The sequence below is a fragment of the Ovis canadensis genome, chromosome 5 (genome assembly GCF_042477335.2).
Source record: "Ovis canadensis isolate MfBH-ARS-UI-01 breed Bighorn chromosome 5, ARS-UI_OviCan_v2, whole genome shotgun sequence".
NCBI lineage: Eukaryota > Metazoa > Chordata > Mammalia > Artiodactyla > Bovidae > Ovis > Ovis canadensis.
In genome coordinates, this window is record NC_091249.1 from 20448562 (window position 1) to 20468317 (window position 19756).

A 19756-nucleotide genomic window follows, 5' to 3' on the forward strand; every position below is an offset into this window, starting at 1 on the left:
CCCTCAGTGGACCCAGGAGCTCTGCTCTCCGTCTCTGAATCTGGGAGTCACCAACCTTCTAGGTTCTTCTTTGTGGTGGTGGCTTCCAGGATGGCTTGCCCAGGGATGGCGCCCTCTGTCTCTTCTCCACCCTCTGGGCTGAATTTCTTATCCTTGTTCTTGTGAAGGAAAAGTCTCTTAAACGCGGATCTATAGGAGAAAATAGGGGGCTCTGCTTAAGTCTCAGGAAATGAAGGCAGATTTGAGGCCAAAGGAAGGGTCAACCTGCTGTTAATGAGAAATAGCCCTTTCACTGGTTACCACTGGCAGGGGATCCCATTACAAATAAGGCTGGTTTGCGTGAACTGACAGGGGAGTCGGGTGAAGAGATACCGAGCAGATGTCACAGTGTGACCCCATTTTCACGCGTAAAGAAAACTGGGGACTTCCCTGGTGGGCCAGTGGTTACGAATCTGCCTTTAAGTGCAGGGGATGTGGGTTCTGTCCCTGGTTGGGGAACCAAGATCCTGCATGCCTCAGGGCAGCTGAGCCCACTCGCTGCAGCTACAGAGCCCTCATGCTAGGCAGCTCTTGAGTCACAACTAGGGAAGGTCATGTGCCACAGCAAAGAGCCTGCACAGCCAAAGAGAAAAAGAGAAATCTCCCTCTCCTCCCTCCCCCAAGATATTTTTATAAGCACAAGGTTTCTGTGGGGGGACTCAAAGAATAAACCCAAAATCATATACTGTGGAGATGTGTGATGGGGTGAATGATGACCACTCGCCAAAGATTTGTTCATGCGCTAGCCCTCAGGGCTTATGAGCATGACCTTATCTGGGAAAAGGGTCTTTATAGATATGACCACGTGCTATGGACTGAATGTGTCCTCCTAAATCTGTATACTGAAGCTTAACTCCCAGTGTGATGGTGATAGGGATGCTGTGATAGTTTGGGAGGTAATTAGGTGACGAGGGTGGCGCCCTCATTAATGGGATTAGTTCCCTTTTAAGAGACCCCAGAGAGCTCCCTTGCCACTTCCTCTGTGTGAGGACGCTGTGAAAAGGCCTCTATGAGCCATATACCAAATCTGCTGGCACCTTGATCTTAGACTTCCAGCCTCCAGCTCAGTCTGTAGTGTTTTGTTACAGCGGCCTACATGGACTAAGACACTGAACAACGGATCTTAAGATCCTGAGTCATCCTGGATTCCCCATATGGGCTCTAAAGCCAGTGACAAGTTGTCTTCATAAGAGACAGAAAGGGACTTCCCTGGTGGCTCAGTGGTAAAGAATCTGCCTTCCAATGCGAGGGACACAGGTTCGATCCCTGGTTGGGGAACTAAGATCTCACATGCCTCATGGCAACTAAGCCCATGCACCGCAACTACTGAGCCTGCGCACAGCAACCGAGACCCAGCACAGCCAGAAAAAAAAAGAAGAAATGGGAGAGAAGAGTGTCATGTGAAGATGGAGGCTGAGACTGGGGTAGGGGGTGCAGCCACAAGCCGAGGAGCGCCTGCCGCCCCCAGAAGCGGGAAGAGGCAAGGAGGGGTCCCTCCTTGAGATTCTTTGGAGGAACACACGGCCCTGCCCACGCCCTGATTTCACACTTCTGGCCTCCAGAAAAACGAGAGTAAGTTCCTGTTGTTTGAAGTGTCCCTGTTTCCTGTACTTTGTTTTGGCAGTAGGTGTCTCCCCAGAGTCGGGGGCTCTCTCTTTCCACTGCAGTCCACTCCTCACTATCCTCAGGCTCGCGTTCAGTGTTTGGATCAAAGCTCCCCAGTCCCAGGGCCCAACCTCTCTGCTCTGTGAACCACCTACATCTCTGTGGAAGGGGCTTTTGGGGGATAAAGCTGTAACCCAGATTTTGCAATTCAAAGACCTGGAGGGTTCCCTGACATGGGGATGGGGGTGCTGGGAGCTAGTAATGATTCCGTTCGTGCGTGCTGACTCGCTTTGGTCGTGTCTGACTCTGCAACCCTATGGACTGGAGCCCATCAGGTTCCTCTGTGCATGGGATTCTCGGGGCAAGAATATTGGAGTGGGTTGCCATGCCCTCCTCCACGGGATCTTCCCGACCCAGGGATTGAGCCTGAGTCTCTTATGTCTCCTCCATTAACAGGTGGGTTCTTTACCACTGGTGCAACCTGGGAAGCCCAGGAATTACTCCATAAATGGCCAAAGGACACTGGCTGTGGCCTCAGGGGGGGTGGCCCACACTGTCTCCAGGCTTCAGTGGGAATCATTTCACCCCAATGTGGCAACAGTCTGTGCTCCATGTGGGTTTCTCTTCACGGAACTGCCAAGTAAATGCCCCCCAACTGAGCTTCCTAAGTGTAACTGGCTTATGGGAATTCCCTGGCAGTCCAGTGGTGAGGACTCGGCACCTTCGCTGCTGAGGGGTCAGAGTCAATCCCCGGTCAGTCCACTAAGAGCCTGCAAACCAAGTGGCCAAAAAAGGCAGCAGTGGTCAGAGCAGGACTGGCTTAGGAGATGAGACCGCTGTGGGCCTGAAGGCCCCAGACACGCTGGGTGTACCCAAGTCCCCCTCCCCCCAAAACCCTACACCTACTTAGACTCGGCAGAGCCTGGGGACAGGCTGGTGTCCGTCCCTGAGGCTGCGTCAGCCGACTTCTTTTTCTGGATGGTCAGCTTCTTCGTGCTGGGCTCCCCATCTGTTTCTGCAGAAGGCTGTAGGGGAGCGGGGCTGGGTGAGCAGAGGCAGGCGGCCTCGCTAGAGGGAAAGCAGGGATTCCCCCGGTGCCGCCGTGCCTTCTCTCCACCGTTTGCTTCTGATGGTGCCAGGGCAGCGGAGATGGAAGTGGGCTTGGACCCTCAGGGGTGGGAACCGCCGCCTGAAGCTTTACCTGAGTCTTGGTCTGGGATGGGGACAGGAGGAGCTTGGAGACGTCACTCGTGGAAAAGGAGACGCGCCTCTCCCTGTGAGATCACAGAAATGCGGCTTTTACTGACAAGGGGGAGCAGGAGACGTTTGGGGCTGTCGGGCCTGGGGGAGGGGTGGTGCTCCTGCATCTGGTGGGTGGAAACCGGGGATGCTGCTCTGTACCTCACGGGGTTCAGAACGGCCCCCACCACAGAGATGGAGCCGGCCCCAGAGGCCTGTCATCCCGGGGCCAAGAAAGCCTGTACTGGCAGAAGGTCTGTGTCTTCCTCCACCTCTTCTTTCCTTTGGAGAAGCCAGCCTCTGCGACAAGGGGCTGGGTCTTGGAGTCACTGACATTCATGATATTTAGCTTACTAGGGGTCCAGGGGCTACAGTTTTTCCAGTAGTCACATATGGATGTGACAGTTGGACCATAAAGAAGGCTGAGGACTGAAGCATGGATGCTTTTGAACTGTGGTGTTCAAAAAGACTCCTGAGGGTCCCTTGGACTGCAAGGAGATTGAACCAGTCAATCTTAAAGGAAATCAACCTTGGATATTCACTGGAAGGACTGATACTGAAGCTCCAATACTTTGGAGCCACGTGACGTGAAGAGCCAAAGCATTGGAAAAGACCCTGAAGCTGGGAAAGACTAAGGGCAGGAGGAGAAGGGGGCGACGGAGGATGAGATGGTTGGACGGCATCACCGACTCAATGGACATGAGTTCGCGCAAACTCTGGGAGATGGTGAAGGACAGGGGAGCCCGACGAGGTGCAGTCCATGGGGTCGTGAAGAACTGGCCACAACTTAGCAAATGAACAAGGAGACGAAGGGGTCCAAGTGTGTCGAGAGCCGCTCCTGCAACCTCTAGGTGCATGTGCGCAATCACCCCCACCCGCTGATGAGGAAGCTGAGGCCCAGGCAGGCTGCAGAGGGGGGAACCTCAACCCGAGGGGCCACCCCCCACCAGGCTGGAGCTGGGGGAACCTCAACCCGAGGGGCCATCCCCACAAGGCTGGAGCTGGGGGAGCCTCAACCCGAGGGGCCACGCCCCACAAGGCTGGAGCTGGGGGAGCCTCAACCCGAGGGGCCACCCCCCACCAGGCTGGAGCTGGGGGAACCTCAACCCGAGGGGCCACCCCCCACCAGGCTGGAGCTGGGGGAGCCTCAACCCGAGGGGCCACGCCCACAAGGCTGGAGCTGGGGGAACCTCAACCTGAGGGTCCACGCCCCACCAGGCTGCAGGCTTTCTGTGTGAACAGCGGTCATTTGGGCAGAGGCTTCATCTTTCCCAACCCTCCCTCTGGCACCCTGCTTCCGTGGGGCTGCTGCCCACCTGGTGTCGGCTCTCGGGCACTGAACCGCACGTGCTTCTGAGATGTACGAGGCTGTGCATGGCTGTACAGCCACGCCCACTTCCCCAGCACCCCAGCCCTCGCTCGGACAAAGGAGGGTGCAGGCTTACTCTGTGGGTGTGAGGGTGGCCCCCACGGCCCGGTGCCGCTCGCTGAGGTCCAGGGACTGACTCAGCATGGTGTTGCTGCCCGTGGTCATCAGCTTTTTGCCCCGCCACAGCTCCACAGCGTTGGCCAGCCGCTCAGTGTCAGGGTCCCGGTACCGCTGAATCTGTGTGGAGCCTCCAGGACTGTCGGGCCTGTCCTGGGCCCTGGGGCTGACCCCTGGCTTGCTCTTGTCCTTGGGGGTCTCCGGGGTGGCACTGGGACCCAGCACGGTGACCCTGGTGTCCAGGGCCAGGCTGGTGGGTCGTTCCTCGTGGCTGGGCCTGGGGCTCCCGGCCTGGGCTTCTCCCGAGTCCGGGCTGCTCGGCGGGGCCTGTGGGGGCACCTGAGGCTGCTTCTTGGGGGCCGCCATCTCCATCTCAGTCCTGGCACCCGAAGGGCTTTCATCTTCCCTGCCCTCCTTTGTGTCTTCCGGGAGGCTCTCCTCTGACTCTGGGACAGCCTTTCCAGAAAGTTCTCTGAGGGTGTGCTCGTCCTTGCAGGACTGGATGTGCTTGTTCTGGAGCTTCACGTGCTCCAGCCCCCGCTGTCGCCGTGACTCACGCTTCTCTCGGCTGCGGGGCACTTTCTCGCGACCTTCACCCGCGTGTTTCTGGGCTGGGGGCGCCTTCTCCACGCTCGGGACCTCCTTCTCAGGTTGGCAGCTCTCGGCTGGGGGAGCCCCGTCGTTGGGCCATACCTCGGGCTCCAGGTCCAAAGGCTCGCCCTCCGTGGAGGGTTCTAGGCCCTGCTCAGGTTCTGGGCCAGCTGCCTGGGCCAGCCCGGCCTCGGCGGTTTCCTCCTTCGCAGCTTGCTCGGCTTCCCTCTCCTTCTCTTCAGCTTTCTGCTTCTCCTCCACCATCTGGCTGAACCTGGTGGGGCGGGGGAGGAAAGGACGTGGGTTCAGGAGCAAATCCACCCAGGGCGTTGGGGAACCCTGTTCCACCTGCAGGTACAGGGCTGGGGGGCCAGGCTCCCCCCTCTGCCAAGGGGTGAGACCCTGGCCCCCAGAGATGCTTCTTGAAAGGTGGCCCCATCCTCAGCCAGGAAAAGGGGGAGACAGGGAATAGCCTCGTCTTGTCATGGGCACTGCTGCCTAATGGGTTCAGTGAAAAAAGTGAAAAGTGCTGGTTGCTCAGTCGGGTCTGACTCTGTGGACTGTACCCCATGGACTGTAGCCCGCCAGGCTCCTCTGTCCATGGGATTCTCCAGGCAAGAATACTGGAGTGGGTAGCCATCTCTTTCTCCAGGGGACCTTCCTGACCCAGGGATTGAACCTGGGTCTCCTGCATTGCAGGCAAATTCTTTACTATCTGAGCCATCAGGGTTGGGGGGCCTTTGTTAGGTTTGCTGCAGGAGGGATCTGTTCGGAGCTCCCTGAACTCCTCTGGGGCCCCTGGCCTGGTGGACTCCCTGTGAGTGGGGACAGGGGGGGCCCCTGAGGGTTAGTCCCGGTGGCCTGGACCCTCTGAGCCCAGGTGTTCTGCTCAGCGGCTGGGGTGGGCAGGTGCAGTGGGAGGAGGGGGGGTCCTCTAGCAGAGACTGAGGGCCACCAATGGTGATCTGGGGTTGCCACAGGTGCCACCTGCCAGCCCCTCCTCAGCCTCCTTGCATCCAGACAGGGACATCCTGACAGCTCTACCGGCCAGGTGGTATCTCAGGTAGCGCTTGAGTGCTGAGTGGGTGGAATGTTCTGGGGGGTTGGGTGGGGGGGTGCTTGGTCCCATTCTGCTCACCTCTTGCGCTGCAGGTGCCCCCGGCAGAGACTCTGGAGGCGGATGATGCTTTGTCTCTGGCGCCGGTAGGCTGCCCGCTGCCGGTAGCCCCTCCACGCAGCCTGGAGGAACACGGCCGCCTGCGTCCTCTCCAGTGCCCGGCGGACGCGGTAGGACCGCCAGCAGGCCTGAGAGTGGAGGGGGCGTTCAGGGGCTGGGTGCGCGTGGCCCTGGCCAGCCTCGCCACCCGCCCTGCGGGTCCCCTTGGCACCTGGATCGTGATGGCCGCCCGCCGCGTCTGCAGGAAGTGCCTGCGCTCCAGCACCATCCGGAACCAGCTCTGCAGCAGCAGGATCTTCCGCACGACCTCCCGGTGCAGGGTCTCCTGCAGGGCCTGCCGCTCCGTCTCCTTCAGAAAGACCTGGGGGCGGGCACAGGAAGGGTCGGCGAGCCTCCAGCACCGCTGTACTCAGGTCTGCTCAGCCCACTCGGCAGTGAGCAAGACCGAGCTGGTGTACTGACTACTCACCTGACGAAGAGGAAGTTTTTTTAAAAAAAAAATACATGTTGAGATGGAATTCCCAGAACATAAAATGAACCATTTAAAGTGAATAATTTGGTGGCATTTAGTACTTTCATGCTATTGTGCAGCGGTCACCTCTATCCAGCTATGAAACATGTCATCACTCCCAGGGGAAACTCCATATCCATTAGTAGCGACTTCCTAATCCCCCTCCCTCAGCCCCTGGCAACCCCTAATCTGCTCTGTCTTATTTAAAAAAAAAATTTTTTTGGGGTCACATCACACAGCATGTTGGATCTCAGTCCCCGAACCAGGACTGAACCTGCATCCCTTCCACTGGAAGTGCAGAGTCTTAACCACTGGACCAGCAGGGAAGCCCCAGCTTTCCGTTTTTATCGATTTACCTGTTCTGGACATTTCATATAAACTAGATCATACACCAGAGGACCTTTCGTGCCTGGCTTCTTCCACTCAGCATAACATTTTCAAGGTTCATCCACGTAAGTGTGTATCAGAGCTGAATAAGATTCCACCATGTGAATGGGCCACGGTTTATTTATTCATCATCTGCTCATGGACACACGGGCTATTTCTACCCTTTGGCAACTGTGACTAGAACTGTGCCGCTATGCATGCACACGTACTAGGATTTGTTTGCATGTTTTCAGTTCTTTTGGGTTTATATCTAGCAGAGGAACTGCTGGGTCACCTGGTAACTCCACGTGGTTACCTTGCTGGGGAGCTGTGAGACATCACAAAGGTTACTGACCAGTCCCTTGAACGCTCTGTGCTATGCTAGGATAGTTCCCGCCTACAAACGAGAAACTGAGGAACTGATGCCTGGGCCCCACACCTTAGGTCTGTCCCTCTGCCTTCCAGGAAGAAATAACGTGCTGCACCCCAAGAAATGTACTTCCTCAGCAGACCCCTTATTTTCCAGGGAGTGGTGTGGGCTGTGTGAGGACCCCGTGTGGAGTGGAAGGTATGGGTGCCAGGGCCCTCCGAGGGCTGCGATTGCGGACCTTGGTCTTGCCGATCTGGTAGCACCTCTTGTCTATGTCCATCTTCTCCAGCAGGGCAGAGATGACCTCCCTGCAGGGCTGGGCATTCTTCGGGAGAAGCACCTGGAACTGCTCCGTGAAATCCTGGGTGATTTTGGGTAAGAAAGGAGAATCTACATGAGCGTTTCTGCCACCACAAAGAACAGGGCTCTAGCAACTCCCCGGTCAAGGCGCTTCTGAAGCCACAACCTGGATTGATATGAATAGTGTTGACAAAACTAAGATCTGGGACTTTCCGAAATAGTCTGAAGCTTAAGAAAGACTGTCGCAGACATGCAGCACTGGATCTTTCAGTCAGTGGGAGAGTGACCATCATCACGAGGGCCTGCTGGCTGCTGGCGTTGTCGGGGGGGAACCAGAAGATGAAGTTGACTGTGGGGGGCTCACAGTCTGTGATTCATTAGAGGGCTGAACCATAGCTGGAAGTATGCTTTTTTTTTTTTCCACTGCATGGCATGTGGGATCTAAGTTTCCCGACCAGGGATTGAATCTGCATTCCCTGCAGTAGAAAAGCAGCATCCTAACTACTGGACCACAAGGAAAATTCCCAAGGTATGCCCTCTGACCTTTTTTTGGCCATGCTGTGCAGCATGGGAGATGCTGTGTCCCCAATCAGGGAACAAACCTGTGCCCCGGGCATTGGGAGCATGGAGTCTTAACCACTGAACCATCAGAGAAGTCCTGGTATGCCCTTTTAAGTAAACAGTTATGCTGAATTTTTAATAGCCAATCATGAGTGAAACACATCAGCATTTTCTCCCTTTTCGGCAATTTGCCTTTCCTGTTTATGCAGATCAGAAAGATGATATTCCCGTTTCTGAGGATGAGAAGAGGGAGGCATGCCACAATGAAGCCATGTACCTGAGGCCACGCAGGTAAAGCTGGAATGGGGACCAGGGGCTTCTACCTCTAGGTTCAGGCTCAGTGCTCACTCAAGCACTACACAGCTGCTGCCAGCTCCCCGCATAAGCCAAGGGTTCTCCACCTGGGCTATGCTAACCCCGGGGGATGTTTGGTGTTAAATGGAGACATCTTGGGTTGTTAGAACTCAGGGGAATAGTGTTCCTGGCATCTTATGGGTGGAGGTCAGGGATGCTATTCAATACGCAATGGTGCACAGGGTGGCCCTCATCACAGAGCGTACTGCTGCTGCTGCTAAGTCACTTCAGTCGTGTCCGACTCTGTGCAACCCCATAGACGGCAGCCCACCAGGTTCCCCCGTCCCTGGGATTCTCCAGGCAAGAACACTGGAGTAGGTTGCCATTTCCTTCTCCAATGCATGAAAGTGAAAAGTGAAAGTGAAGTTGCTCAGTCGTGTCCGACTCTGTGTGACCCCATGGACTGCAGCCTACCAGGCTCCTCTGTCCATGGGATTTTCCAGGCAAGACTACTGAAGTGGGGTGCCATTGCCTTCTCCCCACAGAGCATGACCCAGCCCCAACCGTCAATGATGATATAGTTGAAAATCTGTTGAAATTTCGTCTTCACCAGTTTGGTGTTACTAGTGATTCTCTGGTTTCTAGAAAGCCCAGGGACCCTGAAGTCATTTCCTTTGGTCTCAGTTTCCATATTGGGAAAACTGGAACCAGGGCCCCCTTGCAGCTGGCTGGCAGAATAAAAGAGCTGGGTATAAAAGTGTCTATTACAAGCACAGAGACAAGTCAATATCTTGTAATAACCTGTAATGGAAAATAATCTGAAAAATAATATATGTGTATACATATAACTTGGAGAAGGCAATGGCAACTCACTCTTAGTACTCTTGCCTGGGCGGAAGAGCCTGGTAGGCTGCAGTCCATGGGGTCGCTAAGAGTCAGACACGACTGAGTGACTTCACTTTCACTTTTCACTTTCATGCACTGGAGAAGGAAATGGCAACCCACTCCAGTGTTCTTGCCTGGAGACTCCCAGGGACGGGGGAGCCTGGTGGGCTGCCGTCTATGGGGTTGCACAGAGTCAGACACGACCAAAGTGACTTAGCAGCAGCATACGTATAACTGAATCACCTTGCTGTGCACCTGAAACACTGTAAGTCAACTATATTTCAATAAAATATATATATATTAAGAAAAAAGTAAAGATTGGAGAAAGAAAAAAAAGTGCCTATTACAGAAAATGCTCAATAAAGGGCCAAGTTACACAGGGATCTGCTTGTGTGATTCCCTCTTCCCTATCTGGTTTAACAAGCCTCCTGTGAGGAACTAGGTCCCCACCCCCCAACTATGAGAGAGAATGATCTGGTATAAATACCAACAGTTACTGTTGTTAGTCACTTAGTCGTGTCCAACTCTTTTGTAGACCCCCATGGACTTCAGCCCGCCAGGCTCATCTGTCCATGAGATTTCCCAGGCAAGAATACTGGAGTCGATTGCCATTTCCTTCTCCAGGGGATTTTCCCTACTCGGGGATTAGTATCAGGGTGGAGAAACCCTGATGGACAGTAACCTGCCAGGCTCAAGGCTCCAGAGAAGTGTTCTCTCTGGAAGTGGCCAGTGTCCCAGATAGCCATATGCGTGCATGAGTGTATCCTACCTGAAACGTGTACTTGGCGCTGTAGCCTGACCTCCGAATCCGCACAGTCTCCAACATGCCTGTGTAGCGCAGCTGCTGCAGCACCAGCTCATCATCGAAACACAGCTCTTTCTGAAATGCGATTGAGCGGTCAGGGAAGACGTATGCAGGTGGCTAGGGACAGGCAGCCCTGGGAGGAGGTGCTGATTCCCATGTGACTGCCATCCCTCTGGACTATAGATACGGATGCAGTCAGCACACACCCATGGGCTGGGGCTGGTCTGGGAATTGTCCCCAGCCTGGCAGCTGCGGGCACCTGGTTTTTTCCTTTGCCTCAGTCATGCTTTTTGAAATAAAGAGGTGGGGCTGCTCAGCAGTGATACCTGAGGCATTCATCTCTTCTAGGAAACATGGCATCTGATCTGCTCTATTCCCTGCTGTCTGGGAGACAGATACTGCTTCTCACTGCCTAACTGAAGATAACCTGGTGCAAAGATTTATTTCCTAAAGGCCCCTTCCCAAACCTATGTTGAACTCGTACCCCGTGCCAGGGATCAGGACGAGTACTGGGGATCTAGCAGAAAGAACACATGGCTGGGCCGTGGGAGGTGATACAGGAGGGGGGACCCTGGACCACACCTTGAGAGCTGAGAAGAGGACAGGTAGGGGAGGAGGGCAGGAAGCAGCCAGGTGAAGACCCAGAGGAGAAAGGGGGGCCCAAGCCATGGGCAGCAGGGAGGTGCTTGCTGCTGGAGGGTTGGGGGGGAGGGGGAGGAGAGGCTGAAACGAGGTGGGTTCAGTGAGCGTTCAGCCCAGAGCTCGGGGGCCTGGACACCATGCTGGTGCGTGTTATTTTAAGTGGAGGGAGGGAAGGGAAGTGCATGAGGCGAGGGATGTCATGACAGGGTAGGAGGGGCTGCTGGTATCTGGTGGGCTCTCCAAGACTGGAGAGAATGCTCCTCAGAACCCTAAGGAGCACAGGACAGATGCGCAACAGCAAAGAACAGGCCGCGAGCATGGCTCCTGCCCAGAGCAGGTGCTGGTGGAGTGTCTTCCGAGCTGTCCAATGTCGAGGCAAAATCCAAACAGGTGGGGCAGGTGGGCCTGATTCTGCAGCTGGCGGAAGGTGGGGGTGGGGACAGAAACCTCCGAGATGCCGTCGCTGGGGGACCAGGAATGGGTGGGGGAGGAGGAGACAGCCTGAGTCCAGGTCCTCGCCTGGTGACGGAAGCCTTGGCACCTGGCAGGGCCAAGCTGGGCTCTGGAGGTTAGCGGAACATCCCAGGAGCAGGGAAGAGGAACAGAAACAGGAAGAGCAGAGACAGAGAGTGTGGGTGAACAGTCACCAGGATGTCCTTGCTCAGAGATCCGCTCATGCACGAGAGAAAGCCCAGGTCCTGAATGGCTCCTGCAAAGTTCTTGAGGGCACAGAATCGCCAGTGGACCTCTGGGGTGAAGAAAGCCTGGCAGCAGGTCCTCCAGCTGCCTGGTGCTCTGTCCTCCCAGGAAGTTCAGGATAAGCATCAGGCTCTGAGCTCCTGTTTTCTGACCTCAACCTCTCCCATCTGACACATTTTCTGCGCTGACTGCTTTGGGGATATATCTGAAGAGCACCCTGGCCTGTCTGTCCTCGAGCCAGCTTTCTCTGGGGCCCCTCCATGTTCCAGCGTATGCGTACTCAGTCGCTTCAGTCATGTCTGACTCTTTGCGACCCCATGGACTGTAGCCCGCCAGGCTCCTCTGTCCATGGGATTCTCCAAGCTAGAATACTGGAGAGGGTTGCCGTGCCCTCCTCCAGGGGATCTTCCCGATCCAGGGATTGAACCTGGGTTTCTTGCATCGCAGGTGGATTCTCTACCGCTGCGCCACTGGGGAATCCCCCATGTTCCAGAGGATGTCTCTTTTCCTGGCTGGTCACTACACGGCCCCGGCTGTCTCCTGCTGATCCTTGCCACCCCCGGCTAGCTAGAGCACACTTTTGAAATACGTGCCCAACGAGGCCAGGAACCATGGCTGATAGCAGAACCAGCTTCTTCCAGTCCTCGGAACCTGTGTGGACACTTGCTTCCTCCAGGTGGACACTCTCCTGACCAACCCACCTGACTCCCAGCACTCCCCCACCCCTAGACACACAGTAACACTGCCTGCCAGTCTCCAGACCTGGGCTTGGCTTTCGCCTCCCTGGAGCTGCGGGAGCCCCTTACCTTCTCAGCGTTGGAGCGAATGCAGCGGATGAAGAAGGGTTCTGCCTTCCCCAGTGCCTCCAGGAGCTTATTCAGGGAAGTCTGAGGAGAGAGACGGGGGAAGGTGTTGGGCTGGGACCCCCTCAGGGGCACGTCCTTCAAGGGAAGGGGATCCAGGTCACCTTCCTGCATCAGCGGGGGTGTATTTGTGCTGGCAGGGAACAGGGGAGGTTGCAGCAGGAGGCTATGCTAACCCAGAGGGCCCCCAAGGGAGCTGTGGGTCCCCATGGCCGAGGGCTGCCATGTCTGTGTCTCAGGTGAAAAGGGCGGGGAAGGTGGTGGGATCAGATTGACTCTTTCTAGGGATTTAAATCACATGTCAAAGGAGGCCAAGAACCCTGGTTAGTAACAGAACCCGTTTCTTCCTGCCCCCACAGAAATGTCAGCACCAGCTGGTGGCCACCCTCTTATCAGAGGTTGAGCTCTGCAGGGCCTCGCTTCCAAGTGCCTAAATTCTAAGAATCCCAAACTGTTCCTTTTGCTCCTTCAGCCTCAGAAGTACAAGCTCCTGCCCATGGTTACTGTCTCAATGGTCTCTCTCTGTCCCCCTTCTGCCTTTTCAGTCCTCTAGTACCTGTTTAACCAGTTCCATATGTTAAATTCTCTGATTGAAAAAAAAAAAGTCAGCCTCAGAAGGGATCATGGCTGCAGTGATTTTGGTCTCTGGCCTGCTATTTCCAAAAGGGCATTGTGGGAGTTTCTAAATGATGTATTATATATATATATATATACATACACACATAAAAGCTGAAGTGGAAACAAAAGACTTAGATTGTGGAGAACGGGAAGGAACGGAAAAGTTAATGGTGAGAGCCTGCGGCCATCTGTTGTTTAGTTGCTAACGCATGTCCGACTCCTGCAACCCCAATGACTGTAGCCCACTGGGCTCCTCTGTCCATGGGATTTTCCAGGCAAGAATACTGGAGTGGGTGGCCATTTCCTCCTCCAGGGGACCTTCTTGACCGAGGGATTGAACCTGCATCTCCTGCATTGGCAGGCGGATTCTTTACCACTGAGCCACCAGGGAAGCCCTCATTGGCCACTGGACCCCACGGAAAGAAAGAAAAACGTGTCCCTGAGCTTCCTGGCAACCAGGGCAAACAGGGAAATGTGATCTCAGGCCACAGTGCAGTGTTCACATTAACTCACACGCTGACTCATGACTCTTTTAAGATGGTGGTTCTCCACAAGGGTGACTGTGTTCCCCCAGGGAGCCTTGGCACTATCTGGAGGCGTTTCGGTAGTCATGTCTGGACAACGCTACCGGCATTGGGTGGGTGGAGGCCAGCAATGTTGCTCAACGGCCCACAACACACTGCATGGCCCTCACCGCGGAGAATGACCCCACCCCAAATGGCAAACGGTGCTGCAGTCAGAACGCTGGGGACAGTGAGAAGCGCCCTGTGCTGGGCGAGTTTTGGCCCAGCCATGTGAGTGCCAGGTAGAGCTCAGCGCCCCCCCAACCCTGCGGGGCTGCCCACCTGGAACTGGGCACTGATGCTGGGCGGCTTCTTCTTCTTGTGCAGGTGTAGCAGGGACTTGGTGGTGCGGTCGTGCAGGGTCATACTGATAATCAGCTTCAGGGATTTGGAGTCCAGCAGGTTCTAGGACAGAATCGCAGGGTCTGGCCTGCCCTCCCAAAGCCCCAGGGGGCACTGGGAAGCATCTTGTGCTGCCCCAGAGCCAGGATAATGCCCCCCTGGGGTGGTAGCTCTTAGGCTCAGTCTGGGGGCTGTGCTGTCAGAGACGGGGTTGGGACAGGAGGGCCTGGTAGGCAGCGCTGGTGACCTGACTGGGGGCTGAGCCTGAGCTGCGACCTAGGAGGGTGCCGCCTCCTAGAGGGCTGATTACGTCCGCCTGTGGCCTGAGTGCCCAGAAACCAAGAGCTGAGGAGTGCTGGCTTCCCTCTGTGCAGCTCGAGGCACGCCAAGCACCCCACATTGCTGTGAGTGCTCATCCGGCCAGGCTTCCTGTGGGCCAGCCCTCACTGTCAATACAAGGTGGGGGGCCTTAGTGCTGTCCCACCTGTTGGCTAGACCAAGTGGACTGAGCAGTCGCTCTCTCTAATTTCAGAATTCCTCAGCACGCTGTACGCGCAGACTAGACAGGGCGCTTGGGTGTACCTGACCCAAGGCTGGCTGCTGGGGTCTAGGCTGCCAGCAATGCACAGCTGCCCCCTTCCCAACAGGACCACCCTGGCTGACAGGCCTCGTCTCCCTGGATGCCCAGGAGGTGACGAGGCCCATCCCACCCTCTTGGGGTTGGCTTGCAGCTAAAGACACCCAACGTGGGGACATGACAGGAGGGTCCCATCGCCTCTTGGTGAGATAAGCTCTGTGGTACGGCTGCCACTCCTGGGTTCCCTGGGATCCGGCTGAGCCCACTTCCTGCCCTCCCCGACCTCAGGTTTCCCCTGGGAGTTCCCCGCTGTACACCACTTGTGCCAAGACCACATCACAGGCCCTGCTTCTAGAAAACCCAAACAAAGACCCCTCTGTGTCATTTCAACAGGAGATAGTTTTTCAGAGGGGAAAGGGGAGAGGGAAGGAAAGAGAAGGAATCAGAGAAGCTCGAGAAGGTAAAAGCCCCCGCCCCAACCCACTTTCTGGAAATGGGATGCGAGCCAGCTGCTCGTGAGGCGGTGTTGGGCGGTATTGTGTGTGTTTACCTTTGGAATGATCTGCTTTTGTTTGATACCTTTACTTTTCCTGTCAAAATATTAAAAATGGTTTTGTGAACAGAAGGAACACAGTGTCTGGCTCTGGGTTAGTTCAGCAAGCCACGCCTTGCAGGTTAGATGGAGCGAGAACAGAGAGAGCGACAGAGTCTGGAGGCACAAGTGCAACGAGGCCGCCGCCTCGCCAGGACTGTGCACACCTGCCTCACCGGGCCAGCGGCTGCCCCTGAGGTGGCAGGGGCCCCTGGGTGTCTGGGGGGATCTGGTGGATCTCACAGAATGACAGTGAGACGTCCCAAAGGGGGCTTCGAGGGGCCCCATGCAGCTCTGAGCCTACCAGGTGTCCCAGCTCTACTTGCTAGGTGTTGGGAACCATTAAAGCGGTCTGAAGACCCTTCTGGAGCCCCTGCCCTTGTGGCCAGGTCAGGGGTCTGTCTCTCAAAGAACTGAGATAGGGCCTGGGTGTATGGGTGCCTTATGGACTTGAACTGGCAGAAGGTTAAAAAACGAAAGCTGATCTTTTTGGCCAAGGGAGTGGGGAGCACCCACACATTCGTAGACACTTTATGGAATCTTGCAGACAAGAAAAGATTTTTTTAAAAATTGCAGCCTGGGCAGTTTCTAAGACCCACTGAGGAAATGGTTCCCTGCAGATCTGCCAGAGGCTTGGCTCCAAGGCTCTTTGCGTCGTTTCACGTTTGTCCCCGTGGGGTGGAACGAGGCATCATAAAAATGACTTTGCAAACAGGCATCACTGCAGGCACAAGCTTTGTTCTCGGTGGCCTGAGCCCTAAGCAGCTGCTGGTGCCCACTGGTTGAGGTGGCTGCCTGCTGGGTAGGAGGGTATGGAAACTGTCACCCCTGCTTTGCAGACAGAGGGTGAATGCTCACCGCACTCAGGTCAAACAGTGATGGGGGGGGGGGGTCCAAATCTCATCTGTGTGGCTTCCGGCCCTTTCTACCACATCACACCCAGAAAGCAGGGTCATGGGATGCGCAGAGGTCCTCAAGATTGCACACCCTGCCTCTGAGGCTTCTTTATAAGCTCATAGTGACAAAGGCCGGGCTGGGGGGAAGCGAGCCTTGCTCGGCAGGTTTGGGGGAAGAAAATCAGCTGCTTCGTGGCAGGAGCATTGCTGGGAAGCTGTGCTGGACACTGGGGGGCTGACGAGGATTCGGGTCGGGGTGCAGACACTAGGGTGGGAGTATGCCAAGGGCCACTTAGCGATGGCGGCGTGAGGACAGGACCACAAGACAGCGCGGCACGGGCAGCGGCTCATTCAATGTCATGGGAAGCCCCTGTAGGTGGGGGGCGGGGGTGTCTGGGGCGGGGAGGCGCTCGTTGCACTTGTGGGGGAGAGGGGGTGCCCACAACCTTGGGGGGGACTCACGGGATGAAGGTGCGGGGTTTCTGGAGCCGATTGAGGGACTGGAGAAGCTTACGGGGGTCGTCACCCTGCCAGGGCAATCCTTTGATACTCCGGATGATTTGGTCATGCAAATCGCTGGGGGAGGGGAGGGGGTGCAGTGACAGAGAGAAGACGGAGTTAGAGCAGTGGGCCCGCCACCTCAGGGTCCCTGGCACGGTCGGGACCGTCTCCAGGCCACTGGAGCCAAAACATGCAACCTGGGGAAGGTCTGAAGGCTGCTGCCACTCCCTCCTGCATGGAGAAGTCAGGGTTCGGCCACCCCAAGGAGGCGCCGCCCTCCTCCGGTGGTTAGGGAGGGGCTGGGGACACGTGGGGCTGAACGGAATTTGCAACCTGGCCTCTCAGATCACTGGGAAAGGCCTCGTGTTTGAGCCTGTGGGAGTCTATAAGAAGCACCCAGGGGTCACTGAGAACAGGAGGCCCGGGAGGGCTCTGTGGGGAACAGCGGGTGGGCTTCTCGTGATGCTTCTGTGGCTCCCTGTCTGCCTCCTGTCGGCTTTGAGAAACGCCTTGGGAGGAATGAAATGGAACTCACACAGGGGTTACAACGGGGGTGGTGCTTGGCTGTTCCGACTGGGGTGGGGGCTTGACTGGCTTCTGGAGGTGGGGGCCAGGGAGGCTGCCCCACTCCTTGCAGCACCCAGGACGGCCCCACCACAGCGTGGCCCGGCAGAGGCCCAAGGGTGAAGCTCTAGCTGAAGATATTTACCCCCAGAATTCAATCTTACTAACTGCGTTCTGTTTGGTCACCGTGGGTTTAGGGCTGAGTGTACATTTTAGGTGAGAATGACAATGGCTGAGGGACAAAAATCGAATGCGCTGAAAACGGGGCATTTGCGAACAATGTCTTGATAACAAATGTCTAGGGGAGAATGTCTAGAAACGAGGGCGTGATGACTGCAGGATGATCTGGGAGTCTGTCTCTCTTTTTAAAAAAATTTCCTCATTCCAAGGGACTTCCCTGGTGGTCCAGGGACTAAGACTCCAAGCTCCCAATGCAAGGGGTCCAGGTTTGATCCCTGGTCAAGGAACTAGCTCCCACATGTTGCAACTAAGAACTGGTACAGTTAAGTAAATAAAAAGATTAAAAAAACACTTCTTCATTGCAGTTACCCGAATACATGTTTAAGCCCTGAGCAGCTGGCCTGGGAAGACCCCGAGCGGCAGCCCCTTGCCTGTGCTCCATGCACCATGCCCAGGGCCGGATGACCGCACTCACCTCTGCTCCCTCACCCTCCAGGGAGGCACCAAGCAAAGAAAACAGAGGCGCCACATGTCACCTCTGCACCCTGAGCGGCCACTGCAGCGCCTGCTCCCTACGATGACGATGAAGCCCCTGGCTTTAGCCCACACCCCCGATTAGGCCAAATCTGGCAAGAGCGCCCCCTGGCTTGCTGACCCCCTCTCTTCTGGCTCTGAATGCTGTGCTGAGCGCCTTGGGATGATGGCTTCTCAGGGCGTGCCTCCCTGGTCTCGGGTTCCAAGGCCCCTGCTTCTACTTACTTCTTGCTTTCATAGAAAGCAATGATGTCTTCAAAAGCGTTAATATCGAACTCCTCAGAGCCGTCAAATGAGAAATCTAGCATTGAGCAGCTGAAAGGGAGAATCTGTATAAACTAAATGTGCTTTTGCGGGTGAGACCTGTAGCCCCAGGGCCAGGCCTTGGGGAGACCGAGTGGGTCAGGGGCCACTCTGAAATACGGGGCAGTGTTTTTCTTTTTTGCCTTCTTTGGGGTGAAAAAGCTGATTTAAAAATGCATCTTTAAAAAAAAAAGAAAAACAACCACATCTTTTTATCAAGAGGGAGGGGACACAAGGATACCTATGGCTGATTCGTGTTGATGTTTGGCAGAAACCAATACAATACTGTAAAGCAATTATCCTTCAATTAGAAGAAAAAAAATCAAAATGTATCTTTTTAAAAGGAGGAAAATGACACACTGCCTTCAGACAAATGGCACAGGATCACTTATCTAGGAGCTATCTCTAACTCCACACATAAGCTTTCATGAACCTCTTGAGGGGGGTTTTCTTACAAAGTGCTCAAAAAACAAAATGACTTTTTCATGTTTCAAAATCTAGGGGCTGGCTCCTTGGGAATTTTGCTGAGTCTTAAGAAAGAGCTTGGGGACTCTGCTGCCCCGGGGCCTTCGTACCAGCTGTCCCCCAGGTCAGCACACACTGCTTGCCTTGTCTGGTCCAACTAGTCCCCTCTCAGTGTAGTCTGCCTGGCTTGGCTCTCGCAAGCTGCCTGAAGGGTCCCTGCCCTGGCTTTGCCATGGCCTCAGATGGCTATCGAGCATGACCTTTTATACCCTGCCTTCCTAGAAGCACAAGCCTGCTCACTTTTACACTCAGTACTAACTGGGGTATCTGGAGGAACCCTGACCATCACTAGGCAGCCACAGAACACCCCCATGTCATCTTAGAGGCAACAACGCATCTGTGTTTCTGACTGAGAGTAAAGTAACTTAGCAGACCGGGGTTTGGGACATCCTGGTCAGGCTAAGGGAGGAAGCGCTCTTACATCAAGCTTGCTGCTCTGCGAGACCAGCAGCCTTTCGGCCCCGCCCGCCAACGGTCGCAACCGGCTCTGAAAAGGATCTTTGTAAACTAAGCCGCCCACATCCCCCCAAACAGATGATGCACAAGGTTGGCCTCTCTGTGTGCAGAAATGCGGCCACCAGATGCCGCTGCGTCTGGGTGTTTCTGATTCAAGCGGTTGCCGGGTTCCTTATTCAGGTCAACCCTGACCTGGGTTCAGGGTGTCGGGTTTCTGGCACCGTTTTAAACAAGGCTGCTGCCTACAGGCTCCGGCTGGGACAAATCAAGTTCTCGCTCACCGGTACAGTTTTTCTGATGGGGTGCCGGCTCCTCGCTGTAGTTCTCCCAGGTGACCTTGGGCACCAGAGCTGTCCAGACCTGCTGGGGAGACAGAGCACATGACGTTTTGAGGTGAGTGCTGCTTGGAGCTGAAGGGCTTCTTAACTTCAACCCAATTTAAAAAAAAAAGGGAGGGGGCGGGGGGGGGAGGTGCTGACACTCAAACTTGGGCACAACAGGGAACCATGAAATGTTCCATTTCCTCCCCAAACAGCACCATCTATTTCCTAAAACAGATGCCCCAGGACCTTTGCACATGCTGCCCGCCCCCATGGCCAGCCCACCCTGCCCACCCTGTCTGGCCCAAACGGTACTGTCTCAACGTAGTGGCTTTGACCTTTCAATCCTCCT

The 19756-nt window shown here is 55.5% G+C and overlaps 1 protein-coding gene and 1 long non-coding RNA gene across 17 annotated transcripts in view; one reads left to right on the top strand and one right to left on the bottom strand.

Moving 5' to 3' along the window:
* The window catches only part of MYO9B (myosin IXB), a 106769-nt gene that overhangs the window by 11245 nt on the left and 75768 nt on the right, over positions 1-19756 (bottom strand). For 8 of the 16 annotated variants that reach the window (XM_069589121.1, XM_069589130.1, XM_069589117.1 and 5 more), the window contains exons 14-26: positions 19366-19447; positions 16484-16597; positions 15084-15123; positions 13897-14019; positions 12377-12457; positions 10194-10304; positions 7623-7745; positions 6349-6498; positions 6099-6265; positions 4329-5234; positions 2846-2918; positions 2551-2669; positions 56-189 (exon numbers count right to left, since the gene is read on the bottom strand). In XM_069589121.1, coding sequence (XP_069445222.1) covers positions 56-189; positions 2551-2669; positions 2846-2918; positions 4329-5234; positions 6099-6265; positions 6349-6498; positions 7623-7745; positions 10194-10304; positions 12377-12457; positions 13897-14019; positions 15084-15123; positions 16484-16597; positions 19366-19447 — 2223 coding nt within the window. Of the gene's footprint in view, positions 1-55; positions 190-2550; positions 2670-2845; positions 2919-4328; positions 5235-6098; positions 6266-6348; positions 6499-7622; positions 7746-10193; positions 10305-12376; positions 12458-13896; positions 14020-15083; positions 15124-16483; positions 16598-18025; positions 18116-19365; positions 19448-19756 lie in introns of all 16 variants that reach the window. The other 8 variants (XM_069589120.1, XM_069589129.1, XM_069589116.1 and 5 more) reach the window with 4 other exon arrangements.
* Positions 8455-13054, top strand: LOC138440143 (uncharacterized). The gene is made up of 2 exons (XR_011256926.1): positions 8455-8536; positions 12018-13054. It is a non-coding gene; the product is annotated as an uncharacterized lncRNA (long non-coding RNA).